Here is a 25,300-nt window from a genome sequence, read left to right on the forward strand (position 1 = left end):
GTTATTGAAACAAAGATGATATGGCTTGCAAAGAACTATAACATTTACTATCTAACCCTTGCAAAAGAGTGTGCCAATCTCTGATGAAAAGGAATGTTATTAGTGATTACACACAGTACGGACGGAGTCTTAAAATAATTATGTCAAATGACAAAAGGCAGAAAACGAGTATTTACTAATGGATTCCCTTCATATAAAACTCCTGATAATGCAATCTAAAGTATGTATAAAAAGCAGTTATCTTGGAAAGGCACATGGGAAGGGACTGGCAGGAGGATTTACAATGGGGCACAAAGAAACTTGTGAGGGTCATGATGTGCGGTGATGTTTTCTCAGGTATATATTTATATTGTACAGTTTAAATATGAGCTATTTATTGTAGCTCAGTTATACCTCCACAAAGTTGTCTCTTTAAAATAAAACTTCAATTAAGACAATGAAAGGCAGGAAAGACAAAAAAAAGAAAGAAACCCATGGCAATATCAAATTTCATGGGATGCAGCTAAAATCATACTTAGAAGAAATTTAGCTTTAATACTGAAAAATAATGAACTACACATCTATTTAAAGAAGTTAGATAAAGAACATTTAAAACCCCACAAAAAATGAGAATAGTAAAGATGAGATCAGAAATTAATGAACGCTCAATAGAAAAGATCAATAAGAACTGATTCTTTTCAAACATTAACTTTTTGTAAGCCTTATCCCACCTAAAAATGACAAGGTACAAATAAACAATATCAAGAATATCTATACATGCTACAACTATTAAGTAATAAAATAATATTATGGACTACTGATGGCAATAATTGAAACTTTGGATGAAGTACAAAAAAATATTTCCCCAGGGAAAAACACAATTTCTCAAACTAAATCAAATAGAAATACAAAATCTGCATTATCCCATATGACCAATAAATAAACTTAACAAAGGACCGAAAAACTTCCCCAACAGGTAACTTCAGTGGTTTTACCAATGAGGTCTTTGAAAATTCAAAGAAGATGTAATTCTACTCTTTTACAAACTTATCCAGAATATAAATGAATAAGAAACACATAAGTCATTTTAAGAAGATAAACATAACCTTAACAACTTCACATAATGAACCCAGCCTAATTCCATTTTAAGATTGGGAGCCATCTCGTCACAAAGTCATGAAAAGTTAATTTCTGTTTTACTATAAATTACTGTGATTTCTAAACTTGCTTGGAATGCCTAACAAAAGCAATAGAGCAAGGAGAATTGTGGGTCATTTGTATACATGAACATTGAAGTAAAACTTGCATTAAAATATCATCAAATAAAATCTAGGTACATACAAAAGATAATATGTGGCAGACATATTGAGTTTATTCCAGAAATATAAGGATGATTTAACTTTGAAAAGCTGATCAATATAAGTGAATACAGAAAAATTAATAACAAAAGACAAAGCCATTTCCATGTTAAAAATTAAAACCTCTAAGCAAAGAATAAAAATAGATGGGAGCTACCTTAATTATGGTAAAGAGTATCTCAAAACAAACAGCACTGGGACTATAGCTTACTGCCACAGCATTTCCCTACCATGCACAAGGCCCCAGGTTCAGTCTGCAGCAATAAATAAATAAATAAATAACCTACAGTAAGCTTTATGCTTAAGGATAAAACAACAAAAACTTTCCCTTGTGATCAGGAACAAGATTAAAGCATGTGTAATCACCATTATTCAGCATTGGACTGAAGGTCCTAGCAAGTATAGAAAAGAAACAAAACTTATAAAAATTAGAAAGAAACAAAACAATTATTATGCAAAAATGTTATAAATGAAATAGCTATAAGTATAGAATCTACAGATGAATGTTATAATTAACTCAAGTTTCAGGGAGCTTGTTGAATACTTAAGATACAGAAACTAACTGTAAAATATTGGTAAATATCAGCAACAAAAAAATTAATAAAATGCTATAAAAGAAGATAATGTGGAGTAGTTGTCCTCATTTCCGTTTCAGAGGATTTGTCGCTGATATACAGGAATGCATTTGATTTATGCGTGTTGATCTTATATCCCGCCACTTTGCTGAATTCATTTATTAGCTCTAATAGTTTCTTTGTAGACCCTTTTGGGTCTGCTAGGTATAGAATCATGTCATCTGCAAATAGTGATAATTTAAGTTCTTCTTTTCCTATTTTTATGCCTTTAATTTCTTTCGTCTGTCTAATTTCTCTGGCCAGTGTTTCGAGGACTATTTTGAACAGAAGTGGTGAGAGAGGGCATCCCTGTCTTGTACCAGATCTTAGAGGGAATCCCTTCAATTTTTCTCCGTTCAGAATGATGCTGGCCTGTGGCTTAGCATAGATTGCTTTTACAATGTTGAGGTATGATCCTGTTATCCCTAATTTTTCTAGAGTTTTAAACATAAAGGGATGCTGTACTTTGTCGAATGCTTTTTCTGCATCTATCGAGATGATCATATGGTTCTTATTTTTAAGTCTATTGATGTGGTGAATCACATTTATTGATTTCCGTATATTGAACCAGCCTTGCATCCCAGGGATGAATCCTACTTGATCATGGTGTATAATTTTTTTGATATGTTTTTGAATCCGATTTGCCAGAATTTTATTGAGGATTTTTGCATCCAAGTTCATTAGAGATATTGGTCTGTAGTTTTCTTTCTTTGAAGTGTCTTTGTCTGGTTTGGGCATCAGGGTGATGTTGGTCTCGTAGAATGTATTTGGAAGTTCTCCCTCTTTTTCTATTTCCTGAAATAGCTTGAAAAGTATTGGTGTTAGTTCCTCTTTAAAGGTTTTGTAAAACTCTGCTGTATACCCATCCGGTCCTGGGCTTTTCTTAGTTGGTAGTCTTTTGATGGTTTCTTCTATTTCCTCTATTGTTATTGGTCTATTTAGGTTGTCTATATCCTCCTGACTCAATCTGGGCAGATCATAAGACTTAAGAAATTTATCTATGCTTTCACTATCTTCTATTTTATTGGAGTATAAGGATTCAAAATAATTTCTGATTATCTTCTGTATTTCTGAAGTGTCTGTTGTGATATTGCCTTTTTCATCCCGTATGCTAGTAATTTGGGTTCTCTCTCTTCTTCTCTTTGTTAGCATGGCTAAGGGTCTGTCGATTTTATTTAGTTTTTCAAAGAACCAGCTTTTATTTTTGTCAATTTTTTCAATTGTTTCTTTTGTTTTGATTTCATTAATTTCAGCTCTGATTTTAATTATTTCTTGCCTTCTACTTCTTTTGCTGTTGTTTTGCTCTTCTTTTTCTAGGATTTTGAGATGAAGTATGAGATCATTTATTTGTTGGTTTTTTCTTTTTTTAAGGAATGAACTCCAAGCAATGAATTTTCCTCTTAGAACTGCTTTCAAAGTGTCCCATAGATTCCGATATGTTGTGTCTGAAGACCTTAGAAGATGGAAAAATATACCCTGTTCATGGATAGGCAGAACTAACATCATCAAAATGGCGATATTACCAAAAGTCCTCTATAAGTTCAATGCAATGCCGATCAAAATCCCAACAGCATTTCTTGTAGAAATAGATAAAACAATCATGAAATTCATATGGAATAATAAAAGACCCAGAATAGCAAAAACAATGCTAAGCAGGAAGTGTGAATCAGGCGGTACAGCGATACCAGACTTCAAATTATACTACAGAGCATTAGTTACAAAAACAGCATGGTACTGGTACCAAAACAGGCAGGTGGACCAATGGTACAGAATAGAGGACACAGGAACCAATCCTCAAAACTACAACTATCTTATTATGTTTGATAAAGGGGCTAAAAGCATGCAATGGAGGAAGGATAGCATCTTCAACAAATGGTGCTGGGAAAACTGGAAATCCATTTGCATCAAAATGAATCTGAATCCCTTTCTCTTGCCATGCACAAAAGTTAACTCAAAATGGATCAAGGAGCTTGATATTAAATCAGAGACACGGTGGCTGATAGAAGAGAAAGTTGGCTACGACCTACATACTGTGGGGTTGGGCTCCAAATTCCTCAATAGGACACCCATAGCACAAGAATTAACAACTAGAATCAACAAATGGGACTTACTCAAACTAAAAAGTTTTTTCTCAGCAAAAGAAACAATAAGAGAGATAAACAGGGAGCCTACATCCTGGGAACAAATCTTTACTCCACACACTTCAGATAGAGCCCTAATATCCAGAATATACAAAGAACTCAAAAAATTAGACAATAAAATAACAAATAACCCAATCAATAAATGGGCCAAGGACCTGAACAGACACTTCTCAGAGGAGGACATACAATCAATCAATAAGTACATGAAAAAATGCTCACCATCGCTAGCAGTCAGAGAAATGCAAATCAAAACCACCCTAAGATACCATCTCACTCCAGTAAGATTGGCAGCCATTATGAAGTCAAACAACAACAAGTGCTGGTGAGGATGTGGGGAAAAGGGTACCCTTGTACATTGCTGGTGGGACTGCAAATTGGTGCGGCCAATTTGGAAAGCAGTATGGAGATTCCTGGGAAAGCTGGGAATGGAACCACCATTTGACCCAGCTCTTGCCCTTCTGGGACTATTCCCTGAAGACCTTAAAAGAGTGTACTATAGGGATACTGCTACATCGATGTTCATAGAAGCACAATTCACAATAGCTAGACTGTGGAACCAACCTAGATGCCCTTCAATAGATGAATGGATAAAAAAAAATGTGGCATTTATACACAATGGAGTATTACTCAGCACTAAAAAATGACAAAATCATGGCATTTGCAGGAAAATGGATGGCATTAGAGCAGATTATGCTAAGTGAAGCTAGCCAATCCCTAAAAAACAAATGCCAAATGTCTTCTTTGATATAAGGAGAGCAACTAAAAACAGAACAGGGAGGAAGAGCATGAGAAAAAGATTAACATTAAATAGGGATGAGAGGTGGGAGGGAAAGGGAGAGAGAAGGAAAATTGCATGGAAATGGAAGGAGACCCTCAGAGTTATACAAAATTACATATAAGAGGAAGTGAGGGGAAAGGGCAAAAAAAAACAAGGGGGAGAAATGAATTACAGTAGATAGGGTAGAGAGAGAAGATGGGAGGGGAGGGGAGGGGGGATAGTAGAGAATAGGATAGACAGCAGAATACATCAGTCACTAGAACGGCAATATGTAAATCAATGGAAGGGTAACTGATGTGATACAGCAATCTGTATATGGGGTAAAATTGGGAGTTCATAACCCACTTGAATCAAACTGTGAAATATGATATATTAAGAACTATGTAATGTTTTGAATGACCAACAATAAAAAATTTAAAAAATTTTAAAAAAAGAAGATAATGTGGACAGCAATGTAAAAAATAACATGTGACCAGGAATAATTTTATAAAAGATCTGAAAAACTCCTGCAGGAAAATTGCCTCAATAAATGTAGCTGTATATGGAAAAATTCATTATTGGATCCTTATCACAAGCCATACACAAAAATCAACCCTAAGTGGCTTAATGATCTTAATGTAAAAGCAAGAATCCAAAGAGTAAAGAATAAGCCAAAGGAAAGATAGGAAAGTGCCTAGACTTATGGCTATAACATACTCTATATCTTCTATTAAGGTCTTTTCAAGCAAATAAGAAAAAGATGAATATCAGGGTCAAGGAGGGAACAAGCATCACTTCACGTGATGAACCCAGCCTATTTCCATCTTAAGATTGGGAGCCATCTCAACACAAAGTCATGAAAAGTTAATTTCTGTTTTACTATAAATTACTGCAATTTCTAAGCTTGCTTGGAATGCCTGCCCATGCCTTGAACTCACCCATGTCTGGCTTTCCCTGACCAGATAACAACACTCTCTGAAACCCTAATGGTGCCTCATAAATTCTGATGTTGGGATCTAAATTTACTTCCAGGGTGCTGAACCATTTAGACCATTAACCTACTACTACCTGCCTTTCTATTATGCTTGTCAAAATCCTATTATCTGTAAGTTTTCAAGACACTCCCCTTTTTTGCAACTTTTTGTGCTATAAAACTGCACTCCTAGATAGCTGGAGTACTGTTCTCTAACCCAAGGATTTCAGGAGAGACAGTCCCGGCTGGTAGGAATTACAAGCTTGCTTTACTTTCATTTAAAATTGGAGTCGGTGGTCTTTTCTTTGCATCATGGTTTAACACACGTTTGTTTTCAAAATTCTTTAGCAGTGTTTCAAAACTGATAATTACCTTATGCTTTGCCGTTCTTGATCAACGTATCTTATTTGTGAGGCAAGCATTGTTTTATGAACCTTAATTTCTTCAGTTCGCTCATCCATAGCAGTACATAACTGCTGTTTCCTTTTTTCCAGGGAAAGAACTTCTTCTGCCTTACTGTGAAGCATTTCTCGAGTGCGTTTAACTTCAAGTTTTAGAAGATTGTCCTCTATCATCATATCCTATTAATAGCAAAATTTTCAAATATTGAAATAATTAATTTTTATATCAAAACCAAAATATCTTCCTTTTTATCGCTCTCAAAGTCAATCTTGAGAATATGCCATTTTCTAATTTGACCATTGACTAAAGACATTAACTAGGGTTAAATTTAAATTTCTACATAGTCATGATTCTTTAATAAATAAATAAATAATGCAGGAGGGGCGGGCATGGCTATTCCAAGTCATTTTTTAAAAAAATCATTCAATTTTAAATTCTGGCTTTACAGGAAAAAAAAGGAAGAAGTTATTCTCACAATTGAAATTTAAATGTCCATAAAAAAAACATAAAATCCTATGGAAGAACATTTTTATACTCAACTAAATCTCACAATATAATATGAAAATACATTTCTATTTTAAAACAATTTAGTCATAAGTAGAGTCCTGACATAAGAGTGAATAAATTGATCAATCTCAAAAATAAAACATAGAAACAAAATTTAAGATTTTTCTATTTCATAAATGTAGCTTTACAGTTGGCTTTACAGTTGGAGGAGAGACTATATCCTTACTAGATCTCACATGTACAAAAATATATTCTAGATGAATGAAAAACTTAACATGAGAAATGAGATCAATGCAACTAGAAATAGCAAACATTTTTCTGATTTTTAGGGTGACAAAGAAGCTTCTAAGCATAAAAATTATAAAGAGGAAAAAAATCCCACAGGTTTGATATTTAAAAACGATTTCATGTTTGAATAAAAATTTAAAGGTAAGTAATAAAAATATAAACACAACAAAATAATATTTTCACATATAAAAATATTTCATTAAAAATTCAAATATATAAACCTCTGGTGGAAAAGTAGACAAAAAGCATAAGTTAGATATCCAACAAGAAAAATATGGAACATAATGGAAAAAATGTTGTAAACATTTTATTTAAACATAAATGTTTTACATTTTTTCCTTAAACAAAATATTTTAAAGTCTCAAATTTAAACATGTAGAATAAAACAATGAGATACCATATTCGTCTATCAAATTGGCAATGAAATGGTTTTATAAGTTAGAATACCCAGCCTCAGTGGTAGTAAATGAAATAGAATGTTTACACACTGCTGTTGGGGAAGTATTAGTTAAAGCCTCTAGAGGGCAATTTAGCTTAAAAAATAGTTTTAAGACACCAAAGATATTTCTCTTTCCTTCCTTCCTTTTTCCCCCTCTCCCTCTCCTCTCCCTCTCTTCTCCCTCTTCTCTCCCTCTTCTCTCTCTCTCTCATAATTATACAGTTAGGAGCTGGGGTTGTGGCTCAGTGGTAGAGCACTTGCCTCGAATGCATGAGGCCCTGGGTTTGATCCTCAGTACCACATTAAAATACACAAACAAAAATAAAGATATTGTGTTCATCCTACAATTAAAATTTTTTGATAATAATAATTATATAGTTAAAAATTTATCCCAGGAAACTAACTGAAAAACTGTACAATGACATTTGTACATTTTCTATTATTGTATGATGCATAATAGCCAAACATTGGAAACAAATATATCCCCAAAGTAGAAGATGCTTAAGTGAGTTATAGTAACTCATGCAATATATTTGCAGGAAGTCATCAAGAGTTGTTTTTTTAAGGAGTAGTTATTATTTTAGGAAATTTGTATAATATATTAAAATTTATTAAATACAAAATAAAATAAAAAGCCAATTTTCTTTAAAAAACTGAAAGAAAAAATATGACTTCAACACTTTTTCTTAGGTACAGTGATCATACTTTTTTCTTCTTCACTATTTTTCCATATTTTTAAAATTTCTACATGGCTTTTAAAATGATATGTGCACATAATTTTATTGTACCTGTTTTAAAGTTTTGGTTTTAATAAGTTCTTTCTCTGATCTGTCAATAAAAATATTTAGTTCATCTATTTTAGTCATGAGGGACTGTTTTTCATCACAATTTTTACTGTTTGACTTCTTGATGAAGTAAAGATCATTCTGTAAAAAAAGAAAAAGATATATGAAAGCATGTCTTCAAGAACTAAATTAAGCACATACTATAATGAAAATATCTTAAATTATACACTCTCGAATATTTATAATCAGATATTTTACTCTCTCATCATGCTATGTATCTTACATAATATACACAGATAGTCACAGAGAAACATTTTTATTTTCATCATCTATTGATATTTTGGGTTTAGGCTGAGTTCAATAATTATAGAAAATATTATGCATTGTTCTAGCTCAACCCAAATAATGAAGAGCTCACCATTTCTAAGGAGAGGGAGTATACATTTTAATTCATTACAGGACTCACCCCTTCTATGCTGGAATTGCTTGATCCTATCCAAGTTCCAAAGTAAAAACATTATGGGTCTGAGAAAACATAGGGGCCTAAGTATTATAAGCTCTAGAATCAGATGACCTCTATTACCTATTAGCCATCTGACCTTGGTGGGTAACCTACTCTTCCTCAATTCCTCACCTCTGAAATGGAAATGAGAACAACTCCTACCTCCCCAGGTTGTTGGGAAGATTAAAGCAGTTACTGTCAAGAAGTATGTAGGACAGTGCCTGACACATGAGAAATCAGTGGTGGCTGTTATTATTATTACAAATGTAACTACATATTGCTAGACAGAAAAAGAAACAATAATGTGAAGAGAGAGCCTACAGAATGGGAGAAAATCTTTACTACAGGCACCTCAGACAGAGCATTAATCTCCGGATGGAGATAGATATATATATACAAAAAACTCAAAAAACTTAATACCAAAAAAACCAAATAACCCAATCAATAAATAGGCTAAGGAACTGAACAGACACTTCACCGAAGAAGAAATACAATTGATCAACAAACATATGAAAAGTGTTCATCATCTCTAGGTTTTTATACTTCCATAAACATAATAAAACTCCTAAAGATGAAGAACATTCTTACCTTACTAACTGAATGGAGTCAACTGAAATATTGTAATAAGTAATTAGTGGAATAACAACAATAGATGACTCAAAAAAAGAGCTGCTTCTTTTAGAGAGCATTTCAGAGAAAATAGGCAATCAAGTTATTTAATATGGCAAAAAAATGGAGTTTACCAATGTTCTAAAAAGTCTACTCAGAAAGTAATTCTAAGTCAAATAGACCAAGGATCAAATCCCAGTTCTCTGGGTACTAACGATGTAACCTTGGATAAGTCACATACTTTGTAAAATAGAAACAGTACCTTCCTCCACAAGGCATAAGTGAAATAAAATATTAGAGAAATATAATACAATATTTACCATATAGTAAATGTTTAATAGGAACATTACATTCTAATACTGTCTCTCAAAATGTGAACCTTTGTTTATATATTTGGGTAATTTAGCAATCACCCTAACCAAAGCTGTCTTGGGAACCTATTGACTTAAAACTGAACAACTGTTAACTAGGATACCAGAAACATAACAAATTACATAAAGCTAAATTACATGAAGCTTCTTCATTTGTGTCTCCAAAACACCAAGGGTAGCTTTCTTCTGTTCCACCGATTTCCTAAGATCAATAATTTTTACTTCAAGGGCTTGTTTTTCTTCTGAATTAATCTCTCCCTTTAACCGTGACATTCTCCGTTCCACTTGTTGAATGTAAAAATCCTGATATAGTTTTTAAAAAGAAGTTAATAAGGAGAAATAAATAATTCAAAGCTTCTCTGTAACATAAAAACACACTGAACACATTCTTATGCATTTGGCCTTAGTAAAATCACTCTAGTCCTTTAGCAATTCAGGATAGAATTTTTCTTTAAAGGGAACAACAACAAACCATTTTCAACAGAGTGCATGAGTTACTTGAAAGCAATCTAAAAATGTAACAAAGTCAGGGGTGTTTATCATACTGCCCTAAAAGCCTTAGTAAATTTACTGGACTTATATAGACATGGATTGTTGAGGGTACATTTTCTAGAGCATGCAAGAAAGATAGTCACAAATAACTGTGAAAGGTTCAAATACGCTAAACTTCTCATTAATCATTTTAAAAATTATACTTAATTTTGAACCACCAAGAATATATTAGGTGAGAAAATTAAGATGTAGAAAGAGAGGGTGTTAAGAAATTATCATGAAAATACGTAAGATGTGTGTGTCTTTAATAAATACAGAAAAAATGAAAAATACATTTACTCTATTGCCCTGGGGATAGGGATGAGGTGTTCCTATTGGCACAAATAAAAATCAACGTAGTTTTTTTCTAGTTTTCAGATATCCCATGACTTGTTTTGTTCTGGGCTCAGCTGCCCCCGTTTCCTTTAAAACATGGGTCTCCCTCACTAGAATTGTCTCTCCTATTGCCTGTTCATGTTAGATAGAGAAAAAGAATAGCTTTTAGGGTTTCCCTATCCTACTATGAACCTAACATAATATCCCACCGTTAGCATCTGTCTATCCTTCCAAAAGAGTGCTTAGAAACTGTTCTTTTTTTAGGATATTGAGGCATCTTGACCACTACAAGTATAAAAAATCAATATGGAAGACAATCATAAGAGTAACATCTACCTGACAGTACATAATTTCTTGCTGCTTCAGAGTTTCAAAATCCAGTCTATATAATTGATGGTTGAGATGTTTCAGAGAGGAACGGGTTCCTTCAATTTCTGATATGACAGATTTTTCTTTCATTGTCTCAGTCTGTAACTCCTGAACCTTCTTAAATAGCACATCTTTCACTATGTTCAATTGAACTTCTACTTCCTGATAATAAGAATTATAATGGTTAATGAAATCATAATATTTTAAAATTTTTTTTATATATGAACACTATAATTTAGGAGCTTATAGATAAACTTGAAATCTTGCCACCAATATTGAAGCCTTTGGGAATATAAAACCCCATGCATGTTTTCAACAAATTCCCAACATTTCCTATCATCTACTCTAGTAGACTAAATTAGGAGTTTTCTATTCCTCTATCATGCACTTTGTCCTGTCATATTAATTCCATATCACCTGGCCCTAGTCTCAACACTAGGTCACTCCACTGGTTTCCTCAAAAAATAAAAATCACTGGAGAAAAATATATAAGTTCACTGAGTTCATTGCCATCTTGAAGAGTGTGGGAGGGAAGAAACAGTGTCACCCAATCTCCATCTTCTTTTGATCATGTAATGAGCAGGTAACTGTCTAAACTTAATCAGCTCTCCAATGGAGGTGGGATTCAGAAGAATATGACTTTCGTGATATAAACATTTACCACTGCAACCAATTTCAAGCTACTAACATGAGTCCACTAAATGCAGAGTTGTGGAATGATACACAGAAGCAGACCATTATATGCAGCATTTCTAACATACACATAGGAGATGTAAGTAATTTTAACCTTAAGACAATAATTTATATAATATAATTTATAATATAATATAATATAATATAATTTATATAATATAATTTAATTTATTCAATTATAAATAGAATATGATTTTAATAATAACTGTGTTTAGCAGCATAATATAAATTCCTGGAAATTCAAATACTGGCTTTATAGGCTAATAGAGGGCAGGCCCTGCATACTATTTGCACTATCTATCACTCATACATGTTGACCTTCCTGCCATGTGCTGCCCCCTGGGAAATATAAACAAGTCCCCCTTTTCATTTCTCCTCTTGGAAGCAAACTTGATCTTGACCTAGAAACTTTATCACCAATGCATTCTAAGCTCTGGTTGATCTACCAAGCTAAGATCAACTGAAAGTCATCATTTTTAAATGTTGAAATAATTTCCTTCTGTGTTCTTATACTTTTTGGTAACCAGTGAATCTCAATATGAAGTAAAAGAAATCTATGGTTGGCACATTTTAATCTTTATAAAGCAAGAAATACCTGATAATCAACACATCATTTTTCATAAAACAGACAGTTTTCATTGGGTTTAAGACCTTCTCAAAGATTACCTAGCAGAATTTTGAAGTCTATGTTTTAGGGTAAATAATACAGTATATATTCAATAAAGATAGAGTTAGCCCTTTTTCCCAAACAAAAGACAACATCAAAAAAAAATTAAGATAATGAACAGTCCTGCTAGAATACGATCAGTACATCTGCTGCCAATATTTTTATTTTCTAATTTAATTAATTTCTCTAAAAATGATTTTTTTATTCTCTGTGATCAAAAGGTCTATTTCATATGAATTTTACAGTCTTTACAAGTTTGTAGTAAGTTCCAATACTGCCCTCTATCATGTGCCATAGAAAATCATGCCATTAGAGGACAAAAACAACTTAAAAAAAATAATGTTGTATGATTTGGACTCAAACACCACTCAAGTCAAGATTGCTACTCAGAAATTTTTACATGACTACTGAGGAAGCTGTATTCCATCCAAATATAACTAGAGATATTTTATATATGCCTCATAAAATGTCTAGGGAATTTGCCATCATCTTCAGCTATCCCTTATTCCTCCCCTTTGGTCCCCCCCCAAAAGGATAAAAGCAAGAAGCAGTGCCCACTGTAACAGAGCACCCTTACAGGTCCCTTTGAAAATTTCAATGAGGAAATGGTGACTAGCCTTTTCCAGTGCCTCAAAACAAATAGTCCTCTGACCCCAAGAGTCTAATGAATTCACTCTTGCTAATTTTAAAAAATTAAAAGTAAACTTTACCTTTACACTTTTTTCTTCTTCCTTTAACATATCCTCCAGATTGGTAGCTTTTTCTTCCACAGACATGGTTTTTTCAGTAATGTGACTTAATTTTTTTTTTACAATCTGATTATGATTTTTAATTCTTTGTAACCTAAATAGTGAGAAAAAATAGAAAACAAACTTCAAAAAAGTATTTAATGAAAACAAAGAATACTTTATCCTAAGACTTCTTTATATCTTATGAAAATTTACTATAAACCTTTTTACTATACATTGTATATCTAATAAATATAAAAATATTGCTCTAGAGCCTTTGTGATGAAAGTCAGGTAAAACTGTCTTAAGCTCAGTAGAGTAGTAGGTATAATTTTGCAATTATTTTATAGAAAATAAATTTAAGTATCTAAAAAAACCATAAACATATGTAAATAGCTTTTTTTCTTACCTTTCTGTTTTTTCATGAATATCTTTCTTTATTTTGGAAATATTCTTCCTCAGAGCTTCTAAATCACTGGAAGTTCTATTCACAGTGGCTTTTAAAGAATCCAGCTATTCATTAGTTAAATGACAAAATTGTTTATTTATTTTCTTATAAATTAACTTCATTTCTAAGAAGTTCAATTGTGTCCATTTTTAAGTTCTAACCTATACTACACCCACAAAACTTTTTTGTAATTAATATATATGTATTTTCTTATTTATTTTCATGTCAAATTTTAAATGGTCTGCTTTACAATACTATTAAATTATTAAAAATTACATAAATGTGTTGAAATGCAGAAATGTTCAATATCACTAGACCTACTTAGGAAGACCATATCCCAGGATTCAAGATAAATTAATGACTGTATATAAAGTGCTTGTGAAAATCATATGAGTACAATTGGATCTGAAAAAAAAATCTCAAAGATTCTAATACATCATCCTAAATACACAAATCTTCCTAATCACCTACATTTTACCATAATCTAAATTGTTAAAACAGAAAGTCCAATATACAAATTTTCTCCTTCACTAAATTTGCAAGATCCTAAGGACTCTACCAAAAAGTAAGTTCAAACTAATAAACAAATTCAGTAAAGGTATAAGATACAAAATCAACATATAAAAAACAGTTTATTTCTATACTCTAACAAACTACTGAAAAAGAAAATTTTAAATAGCTCATTTACAAAAACCACTAAAAAGAATAAAATATTTAGGAATAAATTTAACCAAGGAGGTCAAAGATCTTATGCTGAAAACTGGAAAATATTGATAAAATAAATTATACAAGACACAAAGAAATAGAAACAGATATCCAGTATTCATGAGTTAGAAAAAGTAACATTGTCTGAATGTTTGTAATTCTTGAAGCCGATTCAATAAAATTCCTATCAAAATTCCAACATCATTCTTCACAGAAGTAGAAAACAATCCTAAAATTCATATTGAATCACAAAAAACCCCCAAATGGCTAAAGCAATCTTGAGCAAGAAAAGCAAAGCTGGGGGAATCACACTTCCTGAGTTCAAACTATATTATAAAGCTATTGTATAGCATAAGCAAATAAACATAATTCATCACATCAATAGACTTGAAGACAAGAATCATATTATCATCTCAGTAGAGACAGAAAAAGCGTTTGGCAAAATACAGCACCTTTTCATGTTAAAAACACTAGAAAAACTAGGGATAGTAGGATCACACCTCAACATTGTAAAAGCTATATATATGCTAAACCCAAGGCCAACATCATTCTAAATGGAGAAAAATTGAAAGCATTCCCTCTAAGAACTGGAACAAGATAAGGTTGCCCTCTTTCACCACTGTCATTCCACACTGTCCTTGAAACTCTAACCACAGCAATTAGACAGACAAAAGAAATTAAAGGAATATGAATAGGAAAAGAAGAACTCACACTATCACTATTTGCCAATGCCATGATTCTATATTGAGAAGATCCAAAAATTCCACCAAAAAAACTTCTAGAACTAATAAATGAATTCAGCAAAATGGCAGGATATAAAATTAATACCCATAAATCAAACACCTTCTTATACATCAGTGATGAATCCACTGAAAGAGAAATTAGGAAAACTACCCCGTTCACAATTCAAAAAACATAAAATATTTGGGAATCAATCTAACAAAAGAGGTGAAAGTCCTCTACAATGAAAACTGCAGAACTCTAAAGAAAAAAATTTAAAAAGATCTTAGAAGATAAAAAGCTCCCTCATGCTCTTGGACTGGCAGAATTAATGTCAATATTATAAATGGCCATATTACCAAAAGTACTATACATATATAATGCAATTCCTCTTAAATTCCAATGATGTTCTTCATAGAAATAGAAAGAGCAGTCATGAAATTAATTTGGAAAAATAAGAGGCCCAGAATACCCAAAGCAATCCTTAGTGAGAAAAGAGACTTGGGAGACATCACAATATCAGACCTTAGTATGTATTACACAACTATAATAACAAAAAAAAAATGGCCTGGTATTGGCACAAAAACAGACATGTAGACCAATGCAACAGAATAGAAGACAGAGACAAACCCACATAAATGCAGTTATCTCATATTAAATAAAGATGCCAAAAACATACTTCGGAGAAGAGCTAGCCTCTTCAACAAATTATGCTGCGAAAACTGGAAATCCATATGTACTAGAATGAAATTGAACCTCTATCTCTCACCCTGTACAAAAATCATCTCAAAGTGGACCAAGGACGTAGGCATTAGACTAGAGACTATGCCTACTAGAAGAAAAAGTAGGCCCCAGCTCTCTACCATGTCATCCTAGGAACCACCTTCCTCAATAAGACTTCTAAAGCACAAGAAGTTGAAATCAAGAATCAACAAATTGGATGGAATCAAACTAAAAAGCTTCTTCACAGAAAAGGAAACAATCAAAAATGTGAAGAGAGAGCCTACAGAATGGGAGAAGAACTTTACCATATGCACTCAGATAGAGCATTTATCTACAGGATATACAAAAAAATTAATAAACTAAACACCAAAACCCAAAATAAAATAAAATAACCTAATCAATATATGGGCTTAAAACTAAATAGACTCTTCACAGAAGAAGAAAAAAAAGTGGTCAACAAGTATATGAAAAAATGTTCAATGTCTCTAGCAATTAAAATTAAAATTAAAATTAAAATTGCACTGAGATTCCATCTCGACCAGTCATAATGACAATGGTCAAGAACACAAGTAATAATAAATGTTGGTGAGGGTGTGGGGAAAATGTTTCACTCATACATTGCTGGTGGGATTGTGAATTGTTGCAACCATTCTGGGAAGCAGTCTGGAGATTCCTCATAAAACTTGGAATAGAACCGCCATTTGAGCCAGTTATCCCACTCCTCAGCTTATACCCAAAAGACTTTAAATCAGCATACTACAGTAATGCAGCCACTTCAATGTTTATAGCAGCTCAATTCACAATAACTAAACTATAGAACCAAGATGGGTGCCTTACAACAGATGAATGGATAAAGAAAATGTGGTACATATACACTATGGAATGTTACTCAGTCATAAAGAAGGATAAAATTATGGCATTGGCCAGTAAATGGATAGAACTGGGGGACTATCATGCTAAGTGAAATAAGTTAGTCCCCAAAAGTCAAAGGTAGACTGTTCTCTCTGATATGTGGATGCTAACTCACACCAAGGAAGGAGAATATTAGAAGTTCATTGGGCTAGACAAAGGGGAATGAAGGGAAGGGAGGGGGAATGGCAATAGAAAACATAGTAGAATGAATCGAACATATCTTCCCTATCCTTATATAGAAATACATGATCAATGTAACTCCACATCATATACAACCACAATAATGGGATCCTAGTTGGAACAAGTTATACTTATTCTACGTATGTATAATATGTCAAAATACATTCTACTGTCATGTGTATCTAGAAATAACAAGTTTTATAAATGAATTAAAGATAAGATAGTGGAACAAAACAGATATTACTGCTTTATGTATATATGTGACTACATAACCAATATGATTCTATAACATGTACACTCAGAAAAATGAGAAATTATATCCAATCTATGTATGATACAAAGTGTATAAATGCATTCTACTATCATGTATAACTAATTAAAACAAATAAAAATTCTTTAAAAATAAATAAACAAATAAAAATAACACCATAAAATTCTGAGAAGAATTCTAAGGAAAAAAACTAATTAGTTTCCACAGTAATTTTTTTTGGATTTAATATAAAAAGCACATGAAATAAAAGTTCTTTACACCCAAGATGATTTTTATCAAAAAGTAAAAAGTGAAGAGGATGTGGAGGAAGGGAAATTTTCACTGGTGGTGGAAATGTAAATTTTTAAAGTCATTATGAAAAAAATATGGAAGTTCCTCAAAAAATTAAAAACAGAACTACCATATAATCCAGTAATCCTACTTCTGGACCAAGACCCCAAGGGGAGAAAATCATTATGCTAAAGACAGACTTAATTCCCCAAGTTCAATGTAGTCTTATTCACAATAGTCAACAGAGGGAAACTGCCTAAGTATCCAAGAACAGATGAGTGTATAAAAAAACTATATTCCACATGATGGAATATAGTTCCACCTTGAAAAAGAAAAAAATTCTGCTACTCCTAAAAATATGGATGAAATATGAGGGCATTATGCTAAATTAATTATGCAAGTAACAGACAAATACTGCATGATCTCACCTACACGTGGAATCTAATAAAGTCAAAAACTTACATTATCAGATAATAGAATTCTGGTTAGCAGGGGCTAGAAATTGGTCAAAGGATATAATTATTCAGTTGTAAAGAAGTTATGGAAATCTAAAGTATAGCATGGTTAACACTAGTGTATTATATATTTGAAATTTTCCAAGAGAGTAGTTCTTAAGTTTATCACCACACACACCCAAATAGTTATGTGAAGTGATAGATGTATTAATTAGCATGATCAGGGTGATCATTTCACATTGTATATGCCTATAAAAATATCACATTTTATACCATAAATATACACAATTTCAATTGTCAATCATTTGTCAATAAAGCCCAGAAAAAAGATGCATATATTTTTAAAATAAAAGAAAATTTGCAATCTATTAAAGAGAATCAATAGTAACTACTTCAATGTAAGATAGAGGTTCTAACATCCTAGTGTATAAAATATTTTTTTAATTTTTTTAAATTTTTATTGTTGGTTGTTCAAAACATTACATAGTTCTTGACATACCATATTTCACACTTTGATTCAAGTGGGTTATGAACTCCCATTTTTACCCCACATACAGATTGCAGAATCACATTGGTTACACATCCACTGGTTTACATATTGCCATACTAGTGTCTGTTGTGTTCTGCTGCCTTTCCTATCCTCTACTATCCCCCCTCCCCTCCCCTCCCCTCCCATCTTCTCTCTCTACTCCATCTATTGTAATTCATAAAATATTTTTTAATAATTAAGAAATTAAATAAATAATACGAATGTTCTCATTGACATTATTCAAAATAGTTTTAAAAAGTGGAAAAGACCAAAATGTCCATCAGCTGATGAATGCCTAAATGATGGGGTATATCCATTATATGGAATATTATTCTGCATCAGAAGGAATGAAGTACTTACGCATGCTATTATGTGGGTGAACCCTGAAAATATAGTAAAGAAGCCAGTCAAAAATCTATATGTTATATTTCTTTTACATGAAATGTACAGGATAAGAAAATCTCTAGAGAATGAAAGTAGATCAATAGTTGTCAGGGGTCAACAGAAGGGAAGAGGATGACTACTATTGAAGATAGGGTTTCTTTTTGGGGTGACAAAAACATTCTAAAATTAGACAGTGGTGATAATTCCCCAACTTCATGAAAATAGTAAAAACTTTTGAATGGCACACTTTAAAAGAATAAATTACTATATGGTAATTACATCTTGATAAATAAATTATGACTGAATAATAAAATAAGTGAATCAATCAATCCTTGTGTTCTTTTCTGAAACTGGCTTAAACCCTGAAAATTTTAAGAATGAGCTATCAGCAGTGACATCTAATTTAAGCAAATTATTTATTTTTATGATCTGATTTTTGTCTTTATACAGAAAAAAGTCTTCTCCATCAGAGATAAAAAATGGTCTATAATATTTATAATATTCCAATTTTCTACTTCAAAACTGGTAATTTCAGATCATATTACCTCAATACAGAAAATATTCTAAAGATCCTCTCTTGCTAACTAAAGGGCTATTCTCTGCACAAAATAGTCTAGTTGACATGTATGCCTGAGAAGTTTTGCCCTCTAATTCTGTTTCAAGTTTCTTTATCCCCACATTAGCCTACTATTGAGACCAAAATATCATTCTACATTAGCCTACCAGACCAAAATAATACTCAGTGAACTTAAGCAGGTATCGCCAGTTGAATTTTAGAGTTAAAATTACACATACACTTGTAGCAATGGAAAGACACCTCACATTATCACCCATAACTATATGTTAATATTCATTTTCACATTTGCCTGTTACCTTGCCACTACAATTTCCATCTAGATCCTCAGAAACCATTTGTCTTCAGGTCCCTTATAGAACACCATATGTGGCGAGCAGATTGGGCACTGCACAACTCCATCAGGAGAGCCCTCCCAGGTACCTCAGCATTCTGGGGCTCAATGGGAGCACCCTAGAAGTTTTATAAAAGAGATGTAACAAGAAGAACTAGAAGATAGTTCCTTAAACCAAGGAAAGGCTTTATGCTACCTTATAGTAATGTTGTCATGAACACACAAACCCATCTTGTAGTTGACATACCTCATCCTTCAGCTGACTTCTGCTAGTTTCATGGTGTTGATACTCCATTCTACATTTAAAAACTTTACGCTCAGCAGCAGAAATTCTTTTTTCATATTCTGCATTATTTCCAATCTCACTTTCCAAAAACTTAATCTTTTCTTTGACCAAATTTTCCTTTTCTCTTGTTTCCTGCTTTACCTTCATTAATGCCTAGGATTGAAACAAATGTGTTCACTTAAATATTTGTTTAATATAACAAAACTAAAAGGAACTTCATTTTTATTTTTTCCATTATTATATTCAGCATTTATTTAACAAAAAACATTTTAAGAGATACTTTTATATGAATAAAAGAGTCTCTTATATGAACAAAATACTAGTATGTCATACACTAATATCTATAAACTCATACGGCTAAAGGTCTCTATTTTATCTTTTTTGGAACTTTGTTAAAGAAAGAAAAACAATTGGGATTTTATATATGAAGGGTAGCACCTAAAAAGATTATACTATTAACTATTTTTCACATAGAAACTTGTATTTTAATAAATTTTTCAAAATATTTTATAGATCAGTATTTTTCATCTTTCAAAAATAACATTTTAATTATTTGTTTGTAAAGGAAGATCTTCACTCGCATCTTTTGCTGATCTTAAATATACAATAACAAATGGAATACATACATCATTTAAGTCAGGCCTATGACAGTGCATGGAGATGCATAAATATTCTAAAGTGATTAGAGTGCAGGGTGGGAGGACAGAAAAGAGAAGGGAATAGATTAAGAACAAGATATAGATGCAAGGAATGAGACTGGAAAGGTAGAACTTAGACCACAATTGTGTAAAATCAAATGCCATTTTAAAGAGGGTCAACTTTTTAAGCACTGTGGAACAAAGAATATTTTAAACCTGGGGAATAAAAAGATCAGATGAGCTTTTTACAAATGACTCTGATGGCAATAGATTTGATGAATTAAAAGGAAAAATTACCCCAATGTATTTCTTTTATGTTTACCAAATGGGAACCTACCAAATAACTAATCCTAGGAAACTGGGGGAGGATATATGTATTCTGAAATCAGTAAGTTTTTTAAATGTTACACATCATATTTGTACACACTTGCATATTAAATTGATGCATATCTGAGATTTAATGAACTTTTAATAAGATGTTTTAAATTTGTTTAATGTAGTATTCCTATATGTTCTCTATAACAAAAACATTCTATAACATTCTATATAATTATTGGGCTCATTCAAACGAAAGACATAGCAGAACTTCCTATGTTTAAACATTTCCAATGATCATTCTAAAGTTTTCTGCATTACATTAATTTTTCTAACACTTAGGCAAATGCTTTAAGCCTACTTAAACATTATATTTCTCAACAGTGCTATTTATGTTTTCATATGGGTGATGCTTATAAGTGAAAATATGTTGCTTATACCAACATTTCTACCTTAGAATAAAACCATAGTATAGAAATTTTTTTCTTTTCTAAATACTGTTTCTCTTAAGAAGCCAATTTCAGAATTTTTTGGCCAGACTCCTGCTAAGGTGTCACTAAAAAGACAAGTTTTGTTTGAAAAGAGACAAAAGAATACAATTTCAGTTGCAGAAAGTCAAAATATGTCACCACCCCCAAACAATCCTATTGACCATTTTGACCATTTTGAGTTAAAGGCACTTGAAACACTACAGATCCCAAGAAGGGTACTCTTCATTTTCCCCTTTAAAGCAAAAGGCAAAAATTCTATATGAAAGGTGCCCATCTACTGCAGGAGAAAGACATTCACATCACCAGAGACAAGGAGTCAAGGCCAAGAGAAATCTAGATATACAAATCTCGTCAAACTAATCCTTGCCATCCTACTTACTTTTCCAAAATTGCAATTCTTTGTTCAACTTAGTATATAAGCACTTAGGTCTTGCCACATCTTTTGAGTATTTTTCTTGTTTGGGCTTCTGTGGGAAGCCATTCTGACACGTGATTGGGCGGCTCCCATTAAGGGTCTGAGGAGTTCTGGCTGTGTCGGAACTTTCCCGGCCCTTTCCTGATGAGAGAACCCATCCGTGTGGGGATGTGCCTGACCACTGACTCCGGGGACCCAATCACTGACCCTGACCTTGGAGTGCAGTCCCCCCTCAACCTTCATTGGATGGAATTCTTCCCTGAATCTCTTGTTCCCCAATAAAAAGCTACTCCCAGGCTGTTCACTCTCACTCTCTCTCTCTCTCCTGCTAGCCCTGAGTAATCCTTGCTGCCCTGCTGGGCGGTTAGAAGAGGGAACCAGAGAGGGGAGCCGTCTTGGACCTGGCAATAGAAATAAGGTAACTGAGTCTGTGTGTTTTATTTCGATCTCTTCTAGCTAACTTTTATGCCAAGAACCTCATTAATGAAACCATTGCGCTGGCCGCATGGTGGAGGCTTCCCTGTGTTTGTAAATAAAATATGTATGTTTTTCTCCTGTTAATCTGTTTTTTGTCAATCCTAGATAAAAAGCCTAACAGGATAGACATAGAAAAACCTAACCTATCCAGTCTAAATGCTACTGCAGTATGAAGCAGCTCTTGTTGACTCACAAAAATTGATTTTACACATCTCTACTCTGTATTCAGAAGACTTATGTTGGTATAGAAGTAGTTATACCATAGAAATCAGAAATACTTAAACTAGGAGGTTTTGTGTTTATTTTATCTTGTTTTCTTCTCAGAGAACAGTTATAAAAAACATTTAGAAGTGTATCACTGCCTAAAGAAACCACCACTTGGCACCCTTCCTAGTCTCTGAAAACCCAATCAGAGATGTCAACGTGAAACTAAGAACCCACTATTATTATGATCAGATAGCTACTACTGACAAATCAATGGGCTGAGTCAATTTAGCCATTGACTCAAGCCAAACAGTTTGAGAATGCTGTTTGTGGACCTATAAGGTGAGGGGGGACAGACAGGACTTGATTTTGAAAGTAGAAAGAAGTTTAAAAAATATATAACAATATCTACAATTAAGAGGACCTCATAGTATAATTGGTTCTCATGTATTCCTCCTAGGGAGACATAGCCCATTAACCAATAAAACATTGGTCTCTTACAGAAATTTAAAATACAAAAATCACAAATAATCAGAATTCTAAACTCCCAGTAGCCTTGGCTGCTGTCCTTTTTTTGGAATAGTTTTATAATGGAATTCTGAAACACATTTTCTCAACATCCTCTCTCCTCCTTGATTTCTTCTCCTTCCCAACTCCTCCTAATCCTTCCATTTTTACTTACTAATACTTCATTCCTTATTTCTTTCCCAATAGGGTTCTCCTAAATTACCTCTGAAAGTAACAAGTGATAATACTAGCTATGTATTACCATTATGCCATTCTCCTCCTCTTCTACATCATTATTGGGACCCCAAATTAAAAAGTTAAACCTAGCCAGGCATGGTGGCACACACCTGTAATCCAATGTAATCTCAAAAACTCAGGAGGCTGAGGCAGAAGGATCACAAGTTCAAAGCCAGCCTCAGCAAAAAGCAAGGTGTTAAGCAACTCAGTGAGTCCCTAAATAAAATACAAAATAGGTCTAGGGATATGTCTCAGTGGTCGAGTGCCCCCCTGAGTTCAATCCCAGTACCAAAGTTAAACCTTATAACCATCTTGTCTGAATCTCCTTCATTTGTATCTTGGTTATTTATCAAGGCTCATTTCCCTACACCTGTAACTTACTGCCAAACTGCACATACATTAAATCTAAGGCATCATGGACAACCATGTGTAAGTCAGGGCCTTGGTTTTACTGCAGTAATATTTGTTACACAATTCGTAGATGGCAAGATTCAGCCTTCATGGATTATAATACTATAAGAAAATAATATTCATAAAATCACATTTCTAATTGGAATCAGCTTTGAAAAACATCAAAATTATTGAATCCTGCTGCAAAATTGACTTCCAAATAACACTGTGATTTACATTTAAAATAAAGAGTTAAATACAAAAGAGACAAATACAGCTGAACATTACAAGAACTAAATTACTTTACCAAGGCACAGTCATCTATGTCTTGATCCCTTCTCTGCATCTGTTCTATTGTGTTCTCCCACTGTTGAATGAGTTCTTGTCTTTCATTGTGAATATTACGAAAATCTTGTGCTGCTTTATCCAATTCTAACTGTCAATTAGAGAGCAAAGAACATTTATGTGAATTTAAGTGCTTCTGTAAACATCACCTTGAAAAAAAAAAATAAAAACCTTTATTAAACCAACCTGTGCACTTAGAGTCTCCACGAGTTCATTGTCAAGAATCTTTCTTCTCTGATTAGATTCCAAAGTTAGTCTTTCTAATTGCAGAGTCAAGGCCTAAGATGTGGTTTCATGCAAAATATCCATTATTATCATTTTATTAATTTAAAAGCTATTAGATAATATACCCAATATTAACTACTTTTACACAAAATTATGCATTATTTGATATCTACACCAACTATATATAGTATACATTTTCCCTATCTTTTAACCCCAAAGGGCTAAACTATTTGCATATAGCTTCATGAATATTCAATAATTTCTAAAATGACTCTTAATACTTCTTAAATAGAAAAAATATTAAATTATAATCAGACATTTGAAACTACTTAACATAATATATTTGATATTAAGCCTACTAGAAAATAGCATGTTTTATAATACTAACTTTGTTAATATCACCAGATATAAGTGGAATTTAAGTTATGGTTATGATAACAGATCAAACAATAACACTATATTCTCAAATAGCAAAAAATATAATATTCAAACTATATTTTAAATAAAATAGGTAAAATGTCAATAAAAAGTTCTATTATAAGACTTTCTGTTCTGAAATGCTCTCAAGAATCCTTCTAAATCAAGATAGTCTTAACCTGAGGTCCATGGATCCCCAATTGATCAAAGAAGAATCTATAAAACTGTCAAAGGATCTGTAAAACTACCAGCAAAAATTTTTGGTCATTTAAGTATAGTGATTTTTTTTTTGGTATGGAGAGAATATTTGGCTTTACTAGATACAAAAAGGAGTCTCTGGTCCTGTTTTAAAAATCAGTAAATACAATTGTAGGTAGGTAGGTAAGAAAGAAGGGAAGGAAGGAAGGAAGACTGACATACTACAGATTTAGAGACAAATTGATAATTACAATTTATAATTTCTTACCCTAATTTTATTATCATCTTGTTGTGCATATTTCTGAAGAGTGAGGGCATCACTATCTTTATGAGCTGATTCTTCTAACCAGGTCTCCAAGGCTTGCTGGTCCCAATTCATTTGACATTTCAAACCATCCAATTTTTGAGTAGCTTTAAATATGCCATTCTTGTTTCCAAGGAATGTTAAAGGGAGATTACAAAACGTTATTTACCATACAAACCAAAATAAAACATAATATTGTATACAACAGAATATATTAAGCAGAAATTCTGCCCTCATCTTCCAGATATTCAGAATGTCACATTTCACTACAAAACCATCATACTCATATTTTAATTT

The 25,300-nt window shown here is 32.6% G+C and overlaps 1 protein-coding gene across 1 annotated transcript in view; it reads right to left on the reverse strand.

Moving 5' to 3' along the window:
* The window catches only part of Ccdc39 (coiled-coil domain 39 molecular ruler complex subunit), a 59,757-nt gene that overhangs the window by 16,965 nt on the left and 17,492 nt on the right, over positions 1-25,300 (reverse strand). The window contains exons 4-13 of the mRNA XM_078043702.1: positions 24,968-25,126; positions 24,046-24,138; positions 23,822-23,950; positions 19,802-19,993; positions 13,459-13,562; positions 13,032-13,164; positions 10,929-11,123; positions 9,864-10,028; positions 8,247-8,384; positions 6,195-6,403 (exon numbers count right to left, since the gene is read on the reverse strand). Of these exons, the coding sequence (XP_077899828.1) occupies positions 6,195-6,403; positions 8,247-8,384; positions 9,864-10,028; positions 10,929-11,123; positions 13,032-13,164; positions 13,459-13,562; positions 19,802-19,993; positions 23,822-23,950; positions 24,046-24,138; positions 24,968-25,126 (1,517 nt within the window). The remainder of the gene's footprint in view (positions 1-6,194; positions 6,404-8,246; positions 8,385-9,863; positions 10,029-10,928; positions 11,124-13,031; positions 13,165-13,458; positions 13,563-19,801; positions 19,994-23,821; positions 23,951-24,045; positions 24,139-24,967; positions 25,127-25,300) is intronic.

This window comes from Ictidomys tridecemlineatus, chromosome 3 (genome assembly GCF_052094955.1).
Source record: "Ictidomys tridecemlineatus isolate mIctTri1 chromosome 3, mIctTri1.hap1, whole genome shotgun sequence".
NCBI lineage: Eukaryota > Metazoa > Chordata > Mammalia > Rodentia > Sciuridae > Ictidomys > Ictidomys tridecemlineatus.